The sequence below is a fragment of the Eptesicus fuscus genome, chromosome 16, assembly GCF_027574615.1.
Source record: "Eptesicus fuscus isolate TK198812 chromosome 16, DD_ASM_mEF_20220401, whole genome shotgun sequence".
In the NCBI taxonomy this organism is placed as follows: Eukaryota; Metazoa; Chordata; class Mammalia; order Chiroptera; family Vespertilionidae; genus Eptesicus; species Eptesicus fuscus.
In genome coordinates, this window is record NC_072488.1 from 13,059,147 (window position 1) to 13,078,780 (window position 19,634).

The following is a 19,634-nucleotide window of genomic DNA, read 5'->3' on the forward strand; positions in this document are numbered from 1 at the left end:
GGGCCTGTCCATAAGATTATTTTAACATAGCAGACAAATGGCTCTGCTAATACAAGCCTCACTTTGGTACGTGCCCTAGAGAAAGGCTTGGCTTAAATTCGGGCGCCTGAGGGCACCCGGGAGGTCGTGGCGTTTGGCTTTGCCCCGAGGGTAACGGCAGAAGGCCCGAGGGCCGCCGTGATCGGGCGCGTGGGGCGCGGCGCGCGCACCCTCAGGCCGGCCCCGCCCCCGAGGGCGGTCTCTGTGCGCTGATTGGCCCGCGCCGGCCTCGCTCCGGATGGGCGGGAGTTCTGGAGGGTCCTGCCGCGGTGGAGCGCCCGGCGAGCCACCGAGCAACCGTCTGAGGCCGGGGGCGTCCGGGAGAGTGGCCCCGCTCGGCCTGTCACCAGCCCCAGGTTTTCGCAGGTACCTCGGTCCCGGCGACTCCAGTTTCGTGGTGCCTGGTCCCTCCATCCCCTCCCAGCCAGCGCCGCCGCCCACCGAGCGTGAGGTGGGGCGTCGCTCCTGCCCTTTCCTCACACGCTTCCCGGGAGGCCCTGTGGTGGCCTCGCCGCGACGAGGGCACCCTTCCAGCGCCAGCACCCGGGCGTGGAGGTCGGCCCGGGCGGCTCGCGGTGCTGGGGCCGGGGAAGGCGGCGGGGCGCGAGTAGTGCTCGTAAGAAGCGGGGCCGGGCGCCCTCCGTGGTCGGGGTGGGAGCTTCGCGGCTCGCGGCTGAGCAGGTGGGACGGCCGCTGCTGGGCGGGGCGGCCCGGAGGGGAGACGCCCGCCACCGGCCGGGAGAAGGCCCGCCGCCGCCGCCGCCCGCGTTCTCCGGGAGGGAGTCCTGCGGTCGCTGGCGCCCCCCGCACACGCAGGTGTGAGCCCTGTATGTCGGTTACACCCGGGAGCGTCGGACATGTTGAGGGCCGCTCGAGGCCGGTTAACCAGCTTCCGCTAAAAGCTGTGGAGGAGCGGGGGCGCGGAGCCCTGAGGAGCCCGGCTCTGCGAGAAGCGAGACCCGAATGGCAAGCATGAGAGCACTTGGAAACACTGTAATCTTGTTCCCAGTGGATATTTTTTACATGTAAATTGTATTTATTCGTTGAAGTGCAATGTGGCTCCCTGTCGTTTTCCGTTGAAACAAGATACAAGAATAGTTAGTGCTGCTCGGTGTTGAGGTTTTGGTATCAGCGCCGTGTTAGTACTGGTTCCTCGTTAACCCGACAAAATATGTATTACTAACCGTGCTTCATAGGTAGATTTTTAAAAAATATGTTTTTATTGATTTCAGAGAGGAAGGGGGGGAGAGAGGGAGAAACATCAACGGTGAGAGGGAATCTGACCTGCCTGCCTGCGCCCTGCGTGGGGGTGGGGGTGGAGGGGGAACCGAACCCGGACCTCCTGGGTCCTGGGTCCCCGCCAACCACGGAGCCAGGCGGCGGGCTGGCAGTTTTTATTGAGTAGTTACCATGTACCAGGTTCTGAAACGCGCACACACATCGGCATCTACCCTCTCGGTACCCTCAGCGAGGAGCCCGTCCCGGAGGTCAGACCGAATCAGGTCTGCATCCCGGTCCGCGCTCAGTGCTTTCCTCTCCTCTCAGCTAGCGCTGCCCTTCTGCCTTCCGGTGGCCTACGAATCCTGTCTTTTTTATTTTATTTTATTTTATTTTATTTTATTTTATTTTATTTTATTATTTTATTTTATTTTATTATTTTTTACAGAGAGGAAGGGAGAGGGAGAGAGTTAAAAATATCGATGAGAGAGAAACATCGATCAGCTGCCTCCTGCACGCCCCCTACCGGGGATATGCCCTTGACCGGAATCGAACCTGGGACCCTTCAGTCCGCAGGCCATGCCCTATCCACTGAGCCAAACCGGTCAGGGCCAGTCTTTAACAAAACAAAACAAAAGTCCTCATTTGACTGTTGACCCTTCTCGTTTCGGTTCATTCCCTTCCTTGGAATTATTGCCAGGTTTTAAGAAGGGGGCGGAGGGGGGGGGGGGGAGCGAGTTCCTGCTGCTGCCCGTCGTTCTCCAGCTCCTCGCTCCTTCAGTTCTGTTCAGTCTGGTTTCCATGGTTCGCACCACTTTACTCACTAATGGGTTGGATTTCTAATCAGATTTGAACTTATTGAAACAGTTGTGCCATATAATTTTACAAACACTGTAGCATCTAGGCTAAAAGTGTTCTGTAACCATTAGATGATAAATTAAATTTGAAAAAAAAGTTTAAACATGAAAATTGTGGAGATTTTCTAAATTTGCTGTGTTTCTCAGTAATTAGATTCTGTGGTTATAATAGAGAAGAATGCTATAATAATTTCAATAAGTATTATGTTTAAACTTTTATTTTTTTATTTTTAGAGAGAGTAGGAGAGAGAAAGGAAGAGAGAAACATCGATGTATTCCACTTATTTAAGCATTCATTGGTTGCTTCTTGTATGTGTACTGACGAGATTGAACCCACAACCTTGGCGGATCGGGACGGCGCTCTAACCAACTGAGCTACCCAGCCAAGGCCAATAAAGATTATTTTTTTAAGAGTTATTTTATTTTAGAAAAAATAAGATAAGCCCATCTTTCTTCCCTACAGCAATGGCTTATTTAACCACTAAGTCATAATTTACTGTGCACTTATACTGCAAATGCTAGAATTAAATTTTTATAAAGTGTAATCTTGTAGCCGGGTTTATGTTTTCCTGGCAAGGTGACAGTAAGTAATATTGGACTGCTTATTATGTTTCAAGTGTTTGCACATGATTTCATTTAATCTTTAAAACAATTCTGTAGTGGTAAAAGAATATGGAGCTTTGGTGTCAGACAGTCTTGGATTCAAGTCCTAGCTTTATCACTCACTAATTATATGACCATGGGCAAATTTCTTAACTTCCCTAAGCCTCAAACTTCTAATCTAGAAAATAAGGATAAAATAATACCCACCTTATAGAGATGTTTTGAGAGTTAAATGAGATAATGCATGCAAAACCCTTGGCGAAGTGTCTGGCACATAGTAAGTGCTCAGTGTGAGGCTGCAGTTAAGGCTTACCTGCCTGTCCTGAATTACCAGTGGGTATTGTTTTCATATAGGCCCATGAATTTCCAAACTACTACATCTATTGTTTGATCACTCTGTATATTACCTGCAGAGAGAAGAAATTATTTATATGACTACAAATTAGCTGTTGTCCAAAAAATATCTCAGATATTCTATTCAAGTATGAATTCTGGTATGATTTTTTTCATGTTGGTTGAGTCCATATAAAAACTCATTAAAGGATTTTGCCTTATAAACATAGTTTCTCCTAGTTCCTCCTTCCCTATCTCTTGTCCTTCCCAGGAGTGGCCCATATTTTTGTCTTTTATTCTTTTCCTCTTGCATGCTTATTAGAACCTCATTCTCTTAGTATATCTAAATGAAGAACAAAATTAGAACTACCTCAAGGTGAAATTTGACCGAGAATATAGCATTGATAGCTTCTGTCCTTGAGCATCTTCTTCATAACTTTACTGCCAATGTTTGCGTATTAATCTCAATATCTATTTAGGGAATTTCAGCCATTTCTTTGTCTATTTTCTCAAATTTTATATGAAGTATCCTAACACATACATCAGGATTTAGTGGCATAGTGTAAAGTTGTGAGCATGATATTTATCTTTTTGATTGAAAGAAAATTGCATTTTATTGCATGATATATCCATGGACAATCCAAGACTGTCTGACACCAAAGCTCCATATTAGTGTTTTAATATAACAACACTAATATAACTTACTTAACATTGAGTAAAACTTACCTCCTGGGAGATATACCACCATTATTCTATATTCTGGTATATTCCACGCCTGAGCCTAGCCCCTATACTCCAGTTTGAGAAGCCTATTTAGTTTTTTTCATCTCAGTTGTTAGGTGGGGGCGGGCGTGTGGGGGGATACAGATGAGGCCCCAGCTGTCTGCCAGATGAGGTGGGTAGAAAAGAGAAGAAAGATCTTACACAAGTCTCATGGCTTAATTTATCACCCATTTCATCTTCAATTTGATTGGACCTTAGGATCTAGGAAGAAAGATGAAGGTAGAGAAGGGAAGAAAAGAGAGGAAAGAGAAACAACTATAGAATCAATTGAATATCATTTCCTCTGCCTCGTTCTTCATAATCTAACCCTATACTGTCTAATATGGTAGCCACATGTGGCTATTGAGCACTTGAAATGTGGTGAATGCAATTGAAGAATTGAATTTTTCCTTTTATTTCATTTTAAATTAAGTACTGAATGAGTGTGAAATATGTTTTTCCTTGCAGATTACTTGATTGTTTTGGTAGGACTACATTTCACTTTAACTGTTGGAAATTTAACATCCAAATCGAGATATACTGTAAGTGTAAATATATACCAGATTTCAGATTTAGTATGAAAAAAGTAAAATATTGATTACATGTTAATGATATTTTTTATATACTAGGTTACATAAAATATGTTATTAAATTAACTTGTTTATTTGCACTTTTTAAATATGACATTAAAATATAAAATTACACAATAAAAATAAATTTATATATATCTATACAGATACATATGTATGTGTATATATATATGTATAAATTACATATGTGGCTCACATTATATTGGACAGTATTGCTCTAGCCCACTAAATCCAATCTTCTTTTCCATTCCTTCCTTTAGCAGGGAAGTTTCTGAGGGTCAGGAAGGAGAAGCTGTACCTAACTCCTTGAACACCAAAGCTGCTTGGGTCACTTTGAGTATGGATTCAAAGGTTCTAATTAAGGTCTTAGAGTAGTTTCCTACTTGCCTATTTATACATCCATTTATACCCTACAAATGCTTTGACCACAAAAGTAATACTAACTGTAGTAATATTACCACCAAACATGGTAGAGATTATACATATTGTTAAATATGGACGGATTAACATTGTTTCAAATTATATTAGATTATAGCACTGTATGTTCATTTACACTTATAATCAGCTACTCAAATAGCATGCTCATATAGTACACTCAAGTATAAAAGAGTGGTCAATCAGTTTATGAGAATTCCTCAAAGTACATATACCATACATCTCTGCTGGAATTGTTTTAACTTTAATAAATACCAATAAATGCTCTTGAATAAGTAAATTTTGTAACATATTAAGGAATTTACTTGTAAGAAAATTTTGTGTGTGTATTACTTTTTAATATAATACTTGATATTGATTATAATTAATTTCCAGAAATTGTTTGCCTTGTTCTATAAAAAATTTGAGGTGTCATATAATAATCATATGATAAAATTATGTCAATGCAAGCAAAATGTTAATCAGGAAAAAAGACTATCACAAATAGATTATAAAGTCAGTATAGTTTCTTTAATTAACTTTCAAAATTGGTTTTGAGTTCCCTTGTAGTCAAAGCAAAATAGTATACAGGCTCTTATTTCTTGGGAAGAGGAGGCATATCAATTAACCAAAGGAAGCATAGCATTTCTTAGCACTGAATTCTAAAAGCACTTTCTCATATGAGTCACTGTCACAACATTTTAGTAGCAAGTTCAATAATGTCTCACATCACTGCATCTGGTGGTATCATCCAGTTAATTGTTTTCATATAGAAATGAGTAAGAGTGTGATAAATAATTATATATTTTATTTTTACAGGAATCTTGGGAAAGCAAAATGAGGCATAATCAGCTGTGTTGTGAGACACCACCTACTGTCACTGTTCATGTAAAATCTGGGTCAAGTAGATCACATCAGCCTAAAAAACCTATTAACCTGAAGCGTCCTATTTTTAAAGATAGTTGGCCAGCATCTGAAAAAAATGTGCAGAATAGCAACAAGTCTAAACGCCCCAAAGGACCCTGTCTAGTTATACAGCGTCAGGAAATGACTGCTTTCTTTAAATTATTTGGTAGGTTTAAAATATTATAATAGTGTAATAGTGGTAATTAGAGTACTTAAAAATGAGAGAATGTGATGATCTATTTGATCATTTTCATATAATCAGAGGATGCTCTTATTTTCTGTCAGATTTCTCATTTCCAACCAAGTCTATTTTTATTTTAATTAGTCTTTTTTTAAATGTTGGATTTTGATTCTATTGGATTAGAAATTCAAACTCATCTCACTTCTAGATGACTTAAATACAAGTGTCAAATGTAAATATTGGGCAATTCAAATTCATAGCATGAGTTTTCTTTGACCTAAAGTAAAATACTACATAAAATCTCAGCCAAGCCAACAACCCAGCTTCAAGATTTTCTTTATTGCTATAACTGAGCTATTGAATTTGTTCAGATCATGAGACAGTGAGTGTTACTTTTTTTAAAAGATTTTTTAAATTGATTTTTAGGAAGAGAGAGAAACATTGATATGAAAGCAAAACATTGATCATCTGCCTCCTGCATATCCCCTACTGGGGATGGAGCCAGAAAACTGGGCATGTGCCCTGACAGGGAATCAAACTGGGGACCTACTGGTGCATGGGAGGATGCTCAAGCAACTGAGCCACATTAGGGGGGCAAGTCATTATTTTTTAAAGACTTGAGTTCTGTATCTGATTCCATTTCCACCTGTTAAAGATTGATTTTGGAAAGTAACAAAAAGCTAGTCAAAAGTTACCCAATACCTATTTCTCAAAGAGCTTTTGGGATAGTCAATAAATCAAAAAGTCTACCATTCCCACTCCAGTCTGAGCTATATATTAAGGCAATTCAGAGCATCCTATATAATAAAGATGTAATATGCAAATGGTCATTACGCGGTGAAGTGTAACGACTGACCACATAATGACCAGATCACGGATCAGCAGGAGGGTGGGGCAGTGAGCTACAAGCGGGCATCGGAGAGCTACAGGAGTGGTCAGGGTAGCAAGCTTTGAGGAGGGGGCGGGGAGAGCTACAGGAAGGCGGGGCAGTGGGCGGAGGGCGGCTGCCAAGGCTACTAGTCATTTATAATCTCCTTATGTAGAAAATCTTCAAAAGGAAACATTCTCTCTTTAAAAGACAAGTCATAGCTAGCTGTCTTTTGTTGTAGATGATGATTTAATTCAAGATTTCTTGTGGATGGACTGCTGCTGTAAAATTGCAGACAAGGTAAATTTAGTAATAATATAATCATTAACCAATGCTATTATATTACTAAATCATCAGAACTTTCATGAAACCTTATAAGAATTTTCTTTTTATTGATTAAGTTTAGAAAAAGAACTAGCCTGCATTGCTCCTTCAAAGTGGAATCTTTGCATAGTAACTTTAAAATTAGCATAAACCATAGATTCATTCTGTATTTGGGGGAATTGTATAGTATTAGTGATTAGATTTAAAAGACCTTAGACTTATATCTGTTTGATTGAAAACAAGAATCATAGATTTAATATGTTTAGATCAGAATTACTACCTTTTTTTCAGGCTGTCGAGAAAGAATATTCTGAGATTCATTCCACTAAGGCAGTCTATTATACATTTTAATATTTTGTATAAAAATCCCAAAATCTTAGAGTAAAATTAGCTCATCATGTTCTTTTATCAATGTTTCATTAAAAAAAAAATCATGCTAACTTACATTCTCAGGACCGAACCATGCTGTTCTATACTCTTTCAATTTAGTTAAACCATTATGATTTCAGCTTCGTGAATGCCATCTTATACTAGGTAATCATAGAAACTTCAGCATGACTTTACATCACTCTTAATGTGCCAATTAACAAAAAAAAGAGAATGAATAAGTTATTATTGGTATGAACTTTTAAAAAAATTTCAGGTTTAAGATAGCAGAGATAAAAATTAGAGAAGGTTTATTTTTTAATTTTGGAAAATTTCAACCATACACAATTTAGGGTAGATATTAAAACAAAGACTCTCCAGGAACCTACCCACCAACTGTGGGCCATTCTTGTTTTTTCTAATCCCTCTCCCCAAAAGCAGACATCCTAATATTTTATCCATAAATATTTTAAGATGTATCTATAAAAAAATGATATATTTTTAAACTTAATCACAATGTCACTAACACTTTTAAATGTTGATGGTACTGCCTTAATATCAAATGTCCAGTTCATGTGGTGTAGTTTTATACTTGATTATATTAAATGCATTATAATAATTAAAGTTGTTGGACAGCAGGGGGCAGTGCTTTCAAAGTAACCAACCAGGAGTACTATGTTTTAACACTATCACATTGAAAACTTGAAATCTCCTTTATGGCCAATCCTATGAAGGTAAGATAAATAGGCATTTATGAGAAGGAAATCTAATACATCAATATTACAACTTGTTTTTAAGTTAAACAGCCAGAGCCTAGCATAGTGTCTTAATACCAGGCTAGACATGTGTCTTTTTAATAATAAATATAAAACTTTTTTCAATGAAAATAAATCCATGTTATTCTAATTTTTGATTCGGAGTTATTTTTAAAAGATTATGTTAGAAAGTGAATATGGATGTCTATATCTAAAATAATTCAGAGGGGGAAATGTGTATATAACACACATCAAACCATTGTGGCAACATACTAACATGGTGAATCTAGGTGAAGAATATATGTTTATTCATTTTATGATTATTTTCACTTCTCTATAGGTTTGATATTTAAGATAGAAAAAAATGTGGTTTTGGTTAAAAAATATTGGCAATAAAATTTAGGAGTTCATTGTAGTTATAATCTTAATCATGATAAATGGTCAAGAATTAACTTCTCACTGTTCACATGGATTACAGGAAGCCAAAAAATAAGGACCCGAATAGGTAATTCTGTAATAAGGATAAATAATGCTTTATTGTTTTAGCTTGTTAGTCATCTTAAAGTAACCGTTTTAAAGCAGTTTTACTTGTGAAAACACAACACTCATATTAACTTTTAACTTTTTTTCCTATAGTATCTTTTGGCTATGACCTTTGTTTATTTCAAGAGGGCTAAATTTACTATAAATGAGCATACCAGGATAAATTTCTTTATTGCTTTGTAAGTATGCTTTCTACTGTGATTTTTGTGGTAGTAATTTATAATATAGATGATACTTTATTTCAAACAGAGGCTGATGTATATTTTTGAATAAACCTTCCTGTATAAAAGCTATACAATTTTTACTTTAATAGGATATGTTCTTTTCACTGATCTTATCCTGCTTTATGCCTAAGATTTATTATTCTACTTGAATTTTTACTTGTACATTTTTCAGTGTTTCATATAAATTGTCCCAAATTTTCCTCTTTTGTACTTAGGTTTTTTAAATATAAAATAATATATTTATTTATATTTTTAAATATAAATTAATATAAATTTCCAGTTAATATATACTAAAAATCATTATCATCATTGCTCTTTTACATTGAATAGCTTGCAGAAAATGCTGTAGACATACTCATTGTGGATTTCTGTCTATAACATAAGTGTTACTCATATCTGATACCTATAGTAGCTACTTAGTACTTAACACACTGTACTTTGACCAAGGCATATTGTTTTCCAATTTGTTCCACTGTAGAAGTCAGATTATACTACCTTTGTGATCTGGTAAATGGTTTTAATGACATGGTTTTCTAATCCTTGGGTCAAAATTCTGCAAAGAATCTATGTAAATTAAGAATATCTCTGTCTCAAAACCTTTTATACCTAGTACTTGGATATAGTGCTGCAGTTAGAAATGTATGAATATAATTTTAAGTACTTAACTAGGGAACTACATATTAAAATATTTAATTTGAATACCAAATCAACTGTTAGCACTATAGGGTAAGTTTTTACTCAAAGTCTGCTTAATTCAGAATCAAAGAAATTTATCTTTGCATGCATTCAGGAGACACATTTTCTCATACATGGGAAAAAATGAATTCAATATGAAATTTGGTGATGATTGCTAGATTGGGAGAATATAATAGTATTAGCTAATACTGAGTATTAAGTACAAGACACCACAAAATATTTTTTTATAAGTTCACTTAATCTTCTGATGGTATACATTTTTTAATTATCTCCATTTTACAGATAGGGAAATTAAGGCTTAAATTAAGTACTTTTCAAGATCACAAGTTAGTAAGTGGCAGAGCAGGGGCACAAATTCAGCTGTGACTTGCCAATGGCCAAATTCAGCCATTGACCACTAGCTATAATGCTGTTTACATTGTATTTACAACGTTTAGTGTCCTATCTAATAAAAGAGTAATTTGCAAATTGACTGTCACTCCAACACACAAGATGGCCACCCCCATGTGGACACAAGATGGCCACCACAAGATGACCGGCAGGGGTGGGCAGTTGGGAGGGACCAGGCCTGAAAGGGAGGGCAGTTGGGGGCGACCAGGCCTGCCGGAGAGGGCAGTTAGGGGTGATCGGGCTGGTAGAGGAGGGCCCAGACCTGCAGGGGAGGGCAGTTGGGGGGAACCAGGCCTGCAGGGGAGGGATGACTGGGCCAGCAGAGGAGGACAGTTGGGGGCGACCAGGCCTGCAGGGGAGGACTGTTAGGAGTGACCAGGCTGGCAGGGGAGGGCAGTTGGGGGGACGAGGCCTGCAGGGGAGGGCAGTTGGGGGGAACCAGGCCTGCAGGGGAGGGTAGTTGGGGGGAACCAGGCATACAGGGGAGTGCAGTTGGGGCGACCAGGCCTGCAGGGGAGGACAGTTAGGGGTGACCAGGCTGGCAGGGGAGGACAGTTAGGGGTGACCAGGCTGGAAGGAGAGGGCAGTTAGGGGTAATCGGGCTGGCAGGGGGGCAGTTTGGCATTGATCAGGCTGGCATGGGAGTGGTTAGGGAGTGATCAGGCTGGCAGGCATTCAGGCAGGCGAGCGGTTGGGAGCCAGCAGTCCTGGATTGTAAGAGGGATCCCAGATTGGAGAGGATGCAGGCTGGGCTGAGGGACACCACCACCCTGTTAATGAATTTTGTGCACCGGGCCTGTAGTTGTATTATATTTGTACTAGAGGTCCACCATGCGAAATCACGCAAGACCCAGACTCGGTGTGCCGCAGGAGCCAGGGTCAAGTCCCCGCCCACCCACACGTGCCTCTCCGCACACGCAGCCCCATCCACCTTGAAGACAGTTGTGTATGAAGATAAGAATAGTTTCCTGCCCTAATCTTTCCTTCTCAGGAGCACTTAAATTGACCTTTGTTGGAAGATGACTGTTGAACAGAGCAACATTTACTTGTTCCCATGAAGAAATCATATGCAACAATTACTTGTTCCTATGAAGAAATCATATGACGTTCAGCAGGTGCCTTTTGGCGTTTGGTCCTTATGGTGTGATGGCGTCACAGCCATGGGGTTTTTATAATAGATATGTTGATGCAATATCTGTTTTTTAGTTTTTTTCTCATTTGAAAATTAGCAACAAACCAAAAGAAGCTTTAGTTTAAATCATACTAAATGCCTAAAATTGGATTTGTTTGACTTTTTTGGTAAAGTTATTAACAGTAAAGTGCTGTGTTAACTTATACTATGTGGTAGTCTGGGAGGTTGCATTGCATGTTGTATATTAAAAATAACATGAATTATAATTTTCCTTTTACATATAATCATACTTTTGTACAGCCTGACTCAATAATTCTCCATAGTTTCTCACTTAGCCATAGTTCTAACTCGTTATTTTCCTTTCTGTGTCTACACTAATAATAGACAAATATGTAAATTGACAGTAACTCCACAATGCCCCACAGCCAGTTGTGAGGGAATATGCAAATTAGGAGGACAAAGATGGCGGTAGCCACGGAGCCAACCAGGGTGGGCAGGAGGCTTGGGTCGTCCTGGCGACAGAGGAAGCCAAGTTTCCTGTCTACCTGGGCCGACCGCCGAAAGAGGGGCCTGTGGGTGGAGTAGGCCAGAGCAACCCAAGCTTCCCACCCACTCTGGCTGGCCACTGAAGGAAGGGCCTGAGTGGCAGCCACAGAGCGGGCCTGAGCATGCAGGAGGCTTCGGTCACCCAGGCTGGCTGCTGAGGGAGGAGCCTGAAAATGGCCCTCAGCTTCTCACCCAGGCTGGCTGCCGAGGGAGGAGCCTGCAAATGGCCCTCAGCTTCTCACCCAGGCTGGCCAGGCACCCCAGCGGGGACCCCCACCCCAATGGGGGCGTGGCCAGCCTGCAAACCACCACAGGCCCCTTGCCCAGGCCGCCCCGCCCCCAGGGGAACCCCCACCCTGATCTGGGACAACCTTAAGGGCAAACCAGCCGGCCCCCACCCATGCACCAGGCCTCTATCTATACTAATAAAAGGGTAATATGCTAATTAGACTGGGAGACCTTCCAGGAGACCTTCCGGACATTCCTCTAGACAAAGCCATGGTGGCGGGGCCGAGGTAGAGGCTGTTAGGGGCCAAGAGGGGAGGGCAGTTGTGGGTGATCAGGCCGGTGGGGGGTGATCAGGCAGGTTGGGGGGCAGTTGGGGGTGAGCAGGCCAGCAGGGGGGGTCAGTTGGGGGCAAGCAGGCTGGCAGGGAGGGTAGGTGGGGGCAAGCAGGCTGGCGGGGAGGGTAGGTGGGGGCAAGCATGCCAGCAGGGGGGCAGTTGGGGGTGAGCAGGCCAGCATGCAGAGTGGTTAGGGGCAATCAGGCAGGTGAGCGGTTAGAAGCCAGCAGTCCCGGATTGCGAGAGGGATGTCTGACTGCCGGTTGTCTGACTAACTCGTTATTTTCCTTTCTATATCTACACTAATAATAGACAAATATGTAAATTGACAGTAACTCCACAATGCCCCACAGCCAGTTGTGAGGGAATATGCAAATTAGGAGGACAAAGATGGCGGTAGCCACGGAGCCAACCAGGGTGGGCAGGAGGCTTGGGTCGTCCTGGCGACCAGCAGTTGGACATCCCCCAAGGGGTCCCAGATTGGAGAGGGTGCAGGCTGGGCTGAGGGACAATCCCCCCCCCCCCCCCCGTGCACGCATTTGCACCGTGACACTAGTATTCTTATAACTCTGAACTTCAATTATCATTCTTCCAATCTCCTTTACAGTTCTTTTTTCATACTGAGTTGCCTCTTCTACTTGACTGTAGTCATAAGGGCAAGGACCATGTATTTAACCTTTTTTTGCATCCTTTAGAGGCTAACATATAAAAGGTTCTTAATTCTTTACTTGAATAAACACAATTTATTATTATGCAAAAAATGGACTCTGCTCCAAGAAAATATTAACTATTTCAAATTAGAAGGGGACTTATGTGTATACAATGCAGATATTTCATCATGTTGAGACTCAAAAATTGTTAATCTAGAGTAGAATCATGATGTCCGATATCATGGTACATTATAGATTTTTCATGTTTCACTTAGCAAGCATGAAAGGAACTGATCTTCCACTCTATCTACCCTTTACTAAGAATTCTCAGGGATGCCCTGCCCGGTTTGGCTCAGTGGATAGAGCGTTGGCCTGCGGACTGAAGGGTCCCGGGTTTGATTCTGGTCAAGGGCATGTATCTTGGTTGCGGGCACATCCCCATTGGGGGGTGTGCAGGAGGCAGCTGATGGCTGTTTCTCTCTCATCGATGTTTCTAACTCTCTATCCCTCTCCCTTCTCTGTAAAAAATCAAAATCAATAAAATACATTTTAAAAAAATAAAAGAATTCTCAGGGATACTAAAAGTAAGAAATTACATAATTTTACAGAGAACAGGATTTGATTCATATAACTGAATGGTTTTAACAAGGTGCTTTATAATTCTATCTAATAAAAGGGTGATATGCAAATTAACTATCACTCCATCACAAAGATGGCGGCACCCATAGCCACAAGATGCCAGTGCCCAGTCCTTTCAGCCCCACTGGAGTCCCCCAGTCCTGGAGGGGATAGCCGCTGAGAGCGGGCAGCGTGAGTGGCCTGGCAGAATGCTTGCTTCGTCGCCACAGCAATGAGGCAAGCGTTCTGTGCCTGGCTGTGGATTTGCCTCTGGGTTGCAGAGAGCCTCTGGGCAGCGGGCATGGAGCAGCCAAGGCCCCGCAGAGACCTACTGGTGCACGGATTTGTGCGCAGGTCTACTAGTAAAGTAATACTAAAATATGTACAATTATTTTAAGGAAGGATAAATAATATGTAGGTACTCATTTTATATTAATGTAACTAAATATGAATATGAATATGCACATGGTTTTAAAAAGTACATAAGAGGTCCTGGCCAGTGTGGCTAAGTGGTTGAGCATCGACCTATGAACCAGGAGGTCACAGTTCAGTTCCCAGTCGAGCACATGCCTGGGTTGCTGGCTTGATCCCCAGTGCAGGGTGTGTGAGAAGCAGGTGATCAATGATTCTCTCTCACCATTGATTTTTCTATCTTTCTCTCTCCCTTTCTGAAATCAATAAAAGTATATATTTTTTAAAAGGTACATAAGCGGGTATACAATTAAAAGTAAGTCTTCCTTCTATCTCAAGACCTTGGTCTCCTTCAAGGACAATTGTTTCATGTGTATCAGTCTAGAAATAATTTTCTATACATGAAGCAATGTGTGTATTACATGAAGTATACGCTACAATTCTGTACCTTTAAAAAAATTTTAATGTGAAATATGTACAAAAATAGCACATGGGCCTGGCCATTATGGCTCAGTGGATTGAGCATCTTTCCATGCAATGAGAGATCACTGGTTGGATTCCCAGTTTCTGTCTTGATCCCTAGTAGCGGGTCAAGGAGGCAGCTGATCAATGTTTTCCTCTCATCTGGAAACCCACTCTCTCTCTCCCTCTAAAATAAATACTTTATTTTAAAAGTGATCTTTTAAAAAATAGCACATGGTATATAGTATGTAGCTTTAGAGTTCGTTCTCACTGCAGAATAATATTCTATTGTTGCTTATATATTTGGATTTTTTTCTACCATCTTGTGTACTTTCTATATGTTCCATTTATTCTGTTCCTTCTTTCCCCTCCATTTTTATCTTTTTTGGGTTGAGATTTTTAAATTATTTTTGACACCTTTTTTACTTCCACTTATTTAGAAACTATGCAATTTATATCTATTCTTTTAGCAATTACCCAAGTTATTTTTAATCACACAACCTTGAGCATTTTAACTCCAATTATCCAACAATTATCCATTTAACTCTTTTTTTTTTTTTTTACAATTCTGTCTGATGTCCAAAAACTATTATTGTTTTAAACATTCAACATTTGTTTATATTTACCCTCATATTTATATTTTTGCTTCCTAATCATTCTTGCATCTCAAACCTCCCACCTAGGATCATTTGTCTTCTTTCTAACTGCTTTTGAGGTCTCTTTCTTTCTTTTTCCCTTGATGTTTATCTATTAATTCTAGTATCTTCAGACTTCAGGGTCTGTTTCTGCTCATGGTACCTTAAGTGCTTTGTAATTTTCTTATTGTAAGTTGCCCACTTTTCTTGGAAAGTCGTCTATGGGACTTGCATTGTTTCCAATGGGAAATCTGCTCCATTCTTACCTCTTACCATTTTTTCCCGACTGCTTTTAAGATTTTTCTCTTTATCATTGGTTTTGAGCGATTTGATTATGATGTGCCTTGGTGCTTTGGGCTTCAAGAAACTTCTTTGTGGGTTTATAATTTTCATCAAGTTTTTAAAATTTTTAGCCATTTATTTCTTCAAATATTTTTTTTCTGTTCCCCTGACACCTTTTAGGGATTCCAATTTCACTTTTTTAAAAATATATATATATTTTATTGATTTTTTTTACAGAGAGGAAGGGAGAGAGATAGTTAGAAACATCAATGAAAGAGAAACATGGATCAGCTGCCTCCTGCACACCCCCCACTGGGGATGTGCCTGCAACCAAGGTACATGCCCTTGACCGGAACTGAACCTGGGACCCTTCAGTCCGCAGGCTGACGCTCTATCCACTGAGCCAAACCGGTTTCGGCTCCAATTTCACTTTTATTAGGCTGTTTTAAGTCTTGTGGCTCATTGATGTTCTCTTTATTATTTTTGTTTATTTTCTCTACATGTTTAATTTTGGATAGTTTATGCAGTTATGCAGTTAATGCAGTTACGTCTTCAATGCACAGGTTTTTTTCTGCTGCAATATTTAATCTGCTATTAATTTCACTTAGTGTATTTTTCATTGTACACATAATTTTCATTTCTAAAAGTGTGTCTTAACTTTTTTAACATCTGGAATAGTTATAACTGTTTTAATGTTCTTATCTGTTACTTTTACCATGTACTAGTATGTCAGTTTTGATTGATTAGATTGTGTTCTGCTTCTGTGTATGCCTGATCCCTCTCAAGCATTTGACAGGATATTGATTTCCATTTGTGCATAAGAAACTACCTGATTGCCACAAAAGGCCATCAGAAAGGATTAGAGGGGAACAAGGCCTAAACTTTATCCAGGGCTGGAAATAGTGTCTGTTCCCACTAGCCAGACTGAAAAAAACTCATAATTGACAGGATATTGAATAGAGTATTCAGGAAGGTGTTGCATCACTAGCAGAGAATAATTAGCCCCAGACTGAACATTGCTCCAGATCTACCAAAAGCATGACCTGAAAGGATCAGAATGTTTCCAAGTAACTGCATCCCAGAACAAAGCTCAAGATTTATAGGAATACACAAATACGCACACAAAAGAGAGAGTTCACAAATGTTCAGAACTCATTAAGGTAAAATTCACTGCATCTCTATCTATCTATCTATTTATTTATAGTAAGATGGAACATCTTTTATGTGTTTATAGTGCTTTGCATTTTTTTTGGTGAACTACCCATTCCTGTCCTTTACCTGTTTCTTTCTTTGAGTTATTGGTCTTCTTTGTTAGGTATCTGGCTAATACAGTTGAAGAAGATGAAGAAGAATCCAAATATGAAATTTTTCCATGGGCTTTAGGGAAAAACTGGAGAAAATTGTTCCCTAATTTCTTAAAGTTAAGGGACCAACTCTGGGATAGAATTGACTATAGGGCTATTGTAAGCAGGCGATGCTGTGAAGAGGTAAGATTTTAAAATACTTTATATGTGTAATCTCTGTCTTTTGTTCATATAATTTTCCTTGCTTTTTAATGTGCTTCTAACATTTACATTTTATTTTTTTTGTGTATATATAAGGGTAGATCATTAGCCTTGATGGTTACCATGAATACAACTTGTGTATTGCAATGTTGTTTTAATTTTATACCACAGGAATTTAAAATTGTTATTTCTGTTTTTCAGAGCAGTCTGTTTCTGTAGGGCTTTTATTTTAGTGTGTTTCTCTTGTCTAAAAGATCACCAATATATTGGAAAAGGATAGGTGTGCATATTTTAAAATATCTTATGGTAATATCACTGGAGTTGAATAATAATTTCATTAAATTAAATATATGAAATTTCAAGTCCAAAGATTTAAATGTGAATTGCATGATATAAAATTTATATAAATTTAAATGTTTAAAAACCATACCTTCTTTCACATAGAATACATAAAGTTTCCTTGATGCCAGATTTTATTAAGATAAAGCAGAAAGACACTAAAAGTTAAAAGATTGGTTATTTTATTTAATGTTCTGGTTTTCAATAAAGAAGAAAATTAAGTTTTAAACTAAAGAAAAATTCTAAAGTAGAAAATTAAATCAGTGACCACTGTAAGCCAATATTAATAAAGAAAACTTTGATAAATGTGAGCTAGACAATGCTATAATTAAATGGAGTTATATCCAGATATTAGGCCAAAAGAGACAATGGATTAGTGTCAAACCTAAGGGAGAACTTTAGGGGCATATCATAAAACTCTGCCCAGAACTAACCATGTTAATTATATTTATTAATGAGATAAAGATTTAGCAAGTATACATATTTGTAGATTAAAATAGGAGGATTGTTGAATGTTGGGGAAAATGCAAGGATTCAGAGATAACTTACAAATTCAAACCTTCATACACTTCTTTTGGGAATGTGAAATAGCATTGTTGCTTTGGTAAACAGTCTGGGTATTCTTCAAAAAGCTAAACATAGAATTCCATATGAAGTCAGTATATAGGTACACTTCCCTAGCTTGACTTCTTAAATACTAGTAGCTACCATTTTCCAGTTGCTTATAATGTGATACAGATTTTACACATATCTAACCATCAGAATAACCCTGAGGCAGAATACTATCCCCATTTGAGATATAAACAAATTGAACCTCAGAAAGGTTAAGTAACTTGACCAGTATCATATAGCTAGCAAGTGATAATCACACAACTCAATGAGCAGAACCAGGATAAACGAAAACTGACTCTAAAGGCAGTGTTTTATCTAACATACCTTAGACAACAGTGACTGATAATGTAGTGAGGAATCTTAATTGCTTCATAAACAATTCATGTAATCCTCACAACAACCCTTTATAATAGACACATGCTCTTCGTGTTACAGACGAGGAAACTGAGGAACAGAAAGGTTAAGTAACTTACCTTTGTTCTTACCATATCCCTTGCCATAATTGCAAACATTTTAAGATTTGCCTAACATACATAGTTGGAAATCTCAATTAAACATATTCTTCTCTGCCCAGTATATTCCAAAGTTAATAATAATTGTTTTGGGATAACTGTATTATCTTTCACAAACTTAAAATATTCAGAATTGAAAAACCTGGAAGGTTGCTTCAGTCCTGTTTTCTATTTGAAATAATTTAAATACTTTAAATTATTGTCAAGGGTTCAAGCAATGAATCACTTTATAGGTAAATACTGCCGTATCTGGAGATGCTTTTTTTTTTTCAAGATTGGTAACTTTGATTTTTAAATTTAGTTTTAAAAATAGCTGTTCTTTTCCCCCTCCCTCCCTCCTTACTTCCCTCCCTCCATTCCTTCTTTTCTTTTTTTCCAGAGAGGAAGTGAGAGGGAGAGAGAGATGAAAACATCAAGATGAGAGAATCATTGATCGGCTGCCTACACTGGGAATCGAGCCCACAACCTGGGCATGTGCCCTGACTGGGAATTGAACCGTGACCTCCTGGTTCATAGGTTGATGCTCAACCACTGAATCACGCCAGCTGGGCTAGAGATAGCTGTTCTTAAGTTATATTTTTTGTGCTTAGTTTTACTAATCTAAAAAACTTACTAAAATTCTAAAAGAAAGCTTTCCACTATAGGTTATGGCCATTGCTCCAACCCATTATATATGGCAACGAGAACGCTCTGTGCATCACAGTGGAGCTGTTAGAAACTACAACAGAGATGAAGTTCAACTGCCCCGGGGACCTAGTGCCACACCGGTAGATTGTTCACTCTGTGGTAAAAAAGGAAGATATGTTAGACTGGGATTGTCTTCATCATCATCTTTATCCAGTGATACAGTAGAGGTGATGGAAAAACATTCTCAGGAATCACACAACTCAATGAGCAAGATAGTTGAGCCTTCTCAAACTTATAGCTATCCTCAAGGTATGATTTAGTGATACGTCAGAATTCGATTTATGCAAGTTAGTTATTGACCTATAAGCAGGGATATATAACATATTCTACAACAATATGAGTTAAATTAGTATTGAAATTTGTCCCCCTTTCTGTTACTTTTTGTCTTGTGTTACTGTTTTTGTTGGTAGCTTACCTAAACTAAAAGATTTTTAATGTGATTTATATTAAAGTAAAACCTAATCATTCTGGGTCTCAAATATTTTAAGAGCATTTAAAATGTTTATTCAAAAGAAATTTTAGGAAAATAAATTTACTTGTAATCTCATAATTTAGTCTTATCAGTGATTAACTATTGGTTTTCTTCCATACTTTTTTTTTTTTTTTAACAT

The 19,634-nt window shown here is 39.1% G+C and overlaps 1 protein-coding gene across 6 annotated transcripts in view; it reads left to right on the forward strand.

Moving 5' to 3' along the window:
* Positions 1–301: 301 nt before the first annotated feature.
* SPDYA (speedy/RINGO cell cycle regulator family member A) overlaps positions 302–19,634 on the forward strand; it is a 42,368-nt gene continuing 23,035 nt past the window's right edge. For 2 of the 6 annotated variants that reach the window (XR_008558518.1, XM_054728093.1), the window contains exons 1-6: positions 4,691–4,753; positions 5,636–5,888; positions 7,013–7,071; positions 8,853–8,938; positions 16,684–16,855; positions 18,981–19,272. Coding sequence is in view for 5 of the 6 variants with exons in the window: in XM_054728093.1 (XP_054584068.1) it covers positions 4,742–4,753; positions 5,636–5,888; positions 7,013–7,071; positions 8,853–8,938; positions 16,684–16,855; positions 18,981–19,272 (874 nt within the window). In the remaining variant the exon portion in view is untranslated. Of the gene's footprint in view, positions 406–4,268; positions 4,355–4,690; positions 4,754–5,635; positions 5,889–7,012; positions 7,072–8,852; positions 8,939–16,683; positions 16,856–18,980; positions 19,273–19,634 lie in introns of those variants that run through there. The other 4 variants (XM_028140186.2, XM_054728094.1, XM_008162275.3 and 1 more) reach the window with 4 other exon arrangements.